At 38.2% G+C, this 5,987-nt stretch overlaps 1 protein-coding gene across 1 annotated transcript in view; it reads right to left on the bottom strand.

Moving 5' to 3' along the window:
* The window catches only part of IFNAR2 (interferon alpha and beta receptor subunit 2), a 28,784-nt gene that overhangs the window by 12,603 nt on the left and 10,194 nt on the right, over positions 1 to 5,987 (bottom strand). The window contains exons 3-5 of the mRNA XM_050929406.1: positions 4,771 to 4,812; positions 4,311 to 4,440; positions 2,988 to 3,163 (exon numbers count right to left, since the gene is read on the bottom strand). Of these exons, the coding sequence (XP_050785363.1) occupies positions 2,988 to 3,163; positions 4,311 to 4,440; positions 4,771 to 4,812 (348 nt within the window). The remainder of the gene's footprint in view (positions 1 to 2,987; positions 3,164 to 4,310; positions 4,441 to 4,770; positions 4,813 to 5,987) is intronic.

The raw sequence follows: 5,987 nt of genomic DNA, 5'->3' as shown, positions 1-5,987 counted from the left end.
CTGTTTAAAGAAAAAGAAAACAAACCCCAGAAATAACTACATTTATACATTTAACATCAGTTAGACAAGCTGTAAAAATCAAGTAAATTCCCATGTGTCAGAGGATTGACTAATTAGTTGCCCAACAGGGCTTGAAATTACAAAGATTCAGGGGAAAATTGTTCCTCCAATTTTTTTTTAGCAGAGGGAATAAAAATAGAGAAAAACCTAAAACAATCAAAAAACTACCATGAGAGAAAAGGGGACTGAGGAGGAGGGTGGGAAGAGAGGGGAGTTGAGACAAAACAGCAGCATCACTTGTTTCTCCAGTCGTATAGAAGCCCTTCTGTGTGAATTCTGTGCAACTGAGGCTCTGTTTGTTTCGCCTGGAGGCGAGTACAGGCTGATGGGGAAGGGGTGAACATTGTTTTCCATGGCAGCATCTTCTAGTTAAATACTTGAAATACCCATACGAATTAATCCCTGCAGGTGGCCTCTCCACACACAAATACCCCTTGGAACATAGACACAGGGACTAACTGTTGGCCAGGAACCACTGGCCGCAGAGCTCCAAAGGGAGATGCACTCTTGCAGATGACTGTGACTCAGGACCTGAGGAATATCATCCTGAGCCTGGCTTCTGCATGAATGCTTTTGCCCTCAAAACAATGCCTGGAGACCCTGTTTCTCAGAACACCCAGGAATTTGGAGATCCATGAGCCCTGACAATTCCCTAAGATTAAAAACTATGCAGATATTTTCTCCACTGCACCACATAGTAGAATCTCCAAAGTCTGAAGGTCAAAAGTTTTGCACTTCACTGATCCTTCTGCAAGTGCTGTGTTTTGATCTAATTAGTTATTGTCTACATAGAGCTTTGAAAAATCTATAACATGCTATGTAAGTGCTAACTACTTGTCTGGTTCATTATTATAATCATATAGGTAAAATAATTAAATATTTTAAAAGGAGTTGGAGTTCTGACCTTGCTCCAAACAGGAGCGTGCACACACTTAATACCATCCAAATTTTACTCCCCACCTCTTCCTTTGATTTGCCTGTTGTTTAATTTATGCAAAACAACAATAAACCTCAGCCTACGCTTTCACCTGAACGTGGTTGTTCCCATGGTTTTTGACTGCAAGAGTCATCTGTCCCTGCCTCAAATCATTCTGCCAAGGAGAGAGAGGCTCCAATCCTTCCTATTTTATGGGTAGGAGTAAATCAGATGCTTTAGGCCAGTGTTTCCCAAGCTCGGGATGCCACTTATGTAGGGAAAGCCCCTGGTGGGCCGGGCCGGTTTGTTTACCTGCCACGTCCCCAGGTTTGGCCGATCGCGGCTCCCACTGGCGACGGTTTGCTGCTCCAGGCCAATGGGAGCTGCTGGAAGCAGCATGGGCTGAGGGACTTACTGGCCACCACTTTCAGCAACTCCCACTGGTCTGGAGCCGCAATTGGCCAAACCTGGACATGGCAGATAAACAAACCAGCCTGGCCCACCAGGGGCTTTCCCTGAATATGTGGCGTCCCAAGTGTGGGAAACACTGCTTTAGGGTAATGGATCAGAACAGCCCTGCATTTCTACTCAGGGTCATCTTGGTTTAAATATGAACAAGGAAAAGAAAAAGAAAAAGAAAAGTAAAGAGATAAGTTGCCCATGTTAAAACATTTACCATTTGAGCTTGGCTCTTCAGTAAACTGATAATACTTTTCTGTAACTTTACAAAACAGCAAACATAGAGGTGGCATGGGAAAGATGCTAGTGCACCTTCATTCATGCAAATGTATACATAAATGTGAAACAGCTGGAGAACACTGTTACAGAGTAATATTTTTATTTTTCTGATACATGTCTATGAAAAATAGGTGTTTGGAACAATGAAGTCTGAATACAACGTACAATTTACCATTTCCAATTTTTTAGAACAATCTCATTGTAAGGCACTATGTTGATGAGTCAGCTGAGGAAAAGTGTTACATTATTTTCAAGTTTAGGGTTCTCTGCTTCCCCAGATAAATGGGCATTGATGTTTGGACAGAAGAAGACAAGAACAAGGGTGTGGGGGTGGGAAGCTATATAAGTCAACTCAAGTGCAATAAGGGATACACTATTCCCTGAAGGCCTGCAAATTTGAGATGCAAAATAGCGTAACCACTATATTTAAAACTAATGGAGAAACTTCTATTCATGAAAATGTTACCCTGGCTTGTCAGCATTACAATTACAGTATTTCAGAGTCTTTGAGCTGAGTTGATACTATTTCTGTAGTCTTGTACCTAACATGAGGTACAGTAGTCTCCGTGTTCAGTTTAATCACTTGCTCCCTGATATAAATGGTCCTTATTTCGAGAGAGGAAAAAAAGAAATTAGTGAAGCAATATTGTTAATAGGACTCCAGGGAGAAGCAGCCTCTAGCAGTATTAGGCCATCATTGCTAATGAGCATCTGGTGTTTATGTGAGACATACCAAAGGGGGCAGGGGGAAGTCAAGGTGACAGCTAGAATGGAAACAGATATTCCTTCACCTCTCATCTTTTGGTTTTGCCTATTCAACAGTTAACCAATTAGCTATCTTCAAAAAAGTAGATTATGCAATTTATAAATGTAGTAATTTTTTTTTAATTTCTACTCCCAAATGTCCTAAATGATGCTATCACCTTTATAAAAGTCTGTAATAAATACACATAAAAGAAATTGATTCTTATATATGCACAGTGGAAGGAAATCTATTCAAACATTTGCTTTTTCCTTCAAAACTGTTGCTTGTTTCTATTCATAAGAACTATTCAAGCCATGTATTATGTATAGATAGCTTTCCACTGATTATAAAACATTAAATATACACTAGATGATATGTTAGCTCAAAACATCTTACATAAAATAGTGCATCACAAACTACATTACTTTGGAGTTACTTATAGTACCATTAGTAAAACACTGGTTATGTATAGCTCAGAATAAAAACAAGAAAATGAACAAAAACAGATAAAATAGAATAGTTACTTACTGGACCTATATGGAGAGAATTCAAGTATAGATGAATTTAATACTCTATTTCCTGTGATGCTCTGAACCATTGCTATGTAGGTATAAGTACATTCTTCATACTCCTTTGTCAAGTTACAGAACAGGCGTGCAGTATTTGAACATTCTTTAGCAATTTTCCATTTGTTTTCTGATCCACTTTAAGTTGAAAGAAAAAAAAATCAGTGTTTTTCAAAGGATCTTCTGATTTGTGACTGTACCTCTGGAGAGTAACATGAAAACTCAAGAGATGCATTGGATGAAGCGATCACTGCTCTCACCTTAAACAGTGTCAAAAATAATCAAAACCACAAAGACTAGTAAAATCTGAATGGTTTATTTAGAGTGTACCTACAAGGGGAGTGGAAGAGAGGCACGTTTGACAAAGAAAACTGGAAAAATAAAATCTCAAACCACAACTAACCAGAATGATTAAGGGATAAAAACAAAAATTATATACAAGAAGTGTCAGTCATAAGTTTTGCACAGGATCTCCCACTCATCTCGACAACATAAAATAAACTTCCTGAAGAGGGACACCACTTGCTCCTCTTCTCAAAAGGCTATCCCAATCTACTCACTCTACTAGGGTTAATCTCCATTAGGATCATATTGGCTCCTTTCCTGGTCCATATAGGTGTGTACATATATACACACACTAATTTCTTCTCAACAAAACCCTACCCAAAATCAAACCACCACCACAACAAAATCTGGTGGTGGTGTTGCAGGGAGAGTTTGGAGTGAAATCCAAAAAGTTAGTTTAAATGTATTTATTTTTATTTATAGTTATCTAACCCTTGTTCAGTGTTGTTATATGCCCAGTATCCCAGATTATGTGGGGCACTCAGCATATATGTTATCATCAGTTTGAAAAATATTTGCTTTAAAGCTCAGGGTGCTCTGCACACATGCACAATCAAACATAGTATGGCTCAGCACCAGTTAGCCAATCCATCACACTTCCAAATGGCTTGTGGCCCAATCTCTCAGTTAAGGTATAGTACTATGCACTGATAAAAGAATAAGAACAGAAAGTAACAGAAATTATCAACACCAGCTGAAGTTATCTTTCCTTTGATAAATACAGGTTTCTTCCATGTACAAATTTGCTCTAGGAATTAACGTGTACTTGTTTAAAATTGTTCAAATAGCTACTCATATCCTAAAACCGAATTATTTTCCTTGTATCTGATGAATGGCAAATTTCAGAAAATCTATCTGGAAAACAAAATAGTCAATAGAATATTTTGACTAGCAAGTACAAAAAAGTACAAATTCATGTACAGTATGAAAGGAAACAAACCTGAGACCTATGTACATCACATCATAGTACGTTGGCATAGTTGTATTACTTCCTGGTTCCCATGATAAAATGTGCTCGAAATTCTGAGAGTTCATTGTTAACTTCTGAGGTGGATTTATCACAGATGCTTCTAGATTAAAAGAAAAAGTTGCTAAGATTAAGAAGCATTTGAAAAGGACAGCAAATGCAATACCATTATACATGGTAATTCTACTCACCAATTAGTTAAATATCAGCCTCCAAAAAGATAAGAAAACTACAAGATTGAAGATGAAGTCATTTTAAATTGCACATTCATTGCATTGAAGGCACAAGTGCATGGGACTGTCCTGCAGGATATTATCCATATAGCTTTCTTACATGCAAATGCATAGTGAAGTCAAAAGGATACCGGATGGAAGTATACACATCTTCTGTGCTATTTCAAGGATTGTGCTTAAAATACAATAAAAATTCTTACCTGTCAAGCTGAACAAAGTAGTGGTCAAAATGCTGAGGTACACTGGAAATGAAAACATGAATATATATTTATTCATTAGAGAAATGGTATATGTGTGTTCTACAGTATTTGTCAATGATAAATTAGAGTTCTTATTCATTTACTATGAGTGATACTAATCTTGTTCTCTATTTCTATCATCATTTTCCTTTCAGATACCATTTTTTTCTTGATGAAACTGCACTTGAATTATTTCCTTTCTGTATCAAATGCTTTTCCATTATTATCCTTAAGAAGGTGATCAGCGATAGTTCAGGTGTTTCTAAATTGCATATCATTGTGATATTTAAGCACTATATAATAATTAGAGAGAGCCCCAGTAAATTGAAATGTTCTCACAGCCTCCCTTGTACCCAGTATATATGTGTGGGTGCTTTTTTCTTACTCTTCCCCACATCTTGCCATCTTCTTTCTCTCCTCCAATCTTCCAGAATGTGGGATGGCATTTTTCTGGATCATTCAGATCCATGTACACTGTTACTCAGGCTCACTTTGATCTCCTCTGGTAAGGTATTACTTGGCCAGGTTCCTGCTGCTGAAAATACTCTGCTCCATAGACCCAACCATCTTAGCTTGGGTCAGCCTAGTTGAAAAGTTCTTTCAGAGCACTGCCATGGAGGGTTGTGAATGGATAATTGGTTTTTGAGGTAGCTCAGACTCCAACCTATTAAGTACCTGGCAAGCCAGTGCCCAGGCCTTAAAAATTATATCTGGAAAGGGATATGGAGCCAGTAGTACATGAGGAATATTGGTGTGATATGTTCACATGTGCCTTGGTGGCTACATGTCAGGAGTGTGGACTTCTGAAATATTGTAGCTTGTTAGCACTTGCAACATGTAATTCACTGCTTTCATCTACCTTAATCCTTATCTCCTTTCCAAACTAAAATCTCAACTGTCTCTCTGGCATCTCCTTGTGGATGTTTAGCTGTTAGTAGAGCTCTGAGCAGATAAAAAAATACTTCTGCAGATGCGGATACCCACATATCATAAACAGATAAGTAAGAGTTAATAGAACAGAAGTACTTCATCTCTCTTTTGCCTGTAAAGGGTTAACAAAATCAGTGAGCCAGGCTGTCACTTGACCAGAGGACCAATCAGGGGACAGGATACTTTCAAATCTTGAAGGAGGGAAGTTTGTGTGTGTGCTGTTAGATTTTGGTGGTTGTTCTCTCTGG

This window comes from Gopherus flavomarginatus, chromosome 1 (assembly GCF_025201925.1).
Source record: "Gopherus flavomarginatus isolate rGopFla2 chromosome 1, rGopFla2.mat.asm, whole genome shotgun sequence".
NCBI lineage: Eukaryota > Metazoa > Chordata > Testudines > Testudinidae > Gopherus > Gopherus flavomarginatus.
Note: the sequence above shows the minus strand (reverse complement) of the source record. Positions and strands in the feature narration are given on the sequence as shown.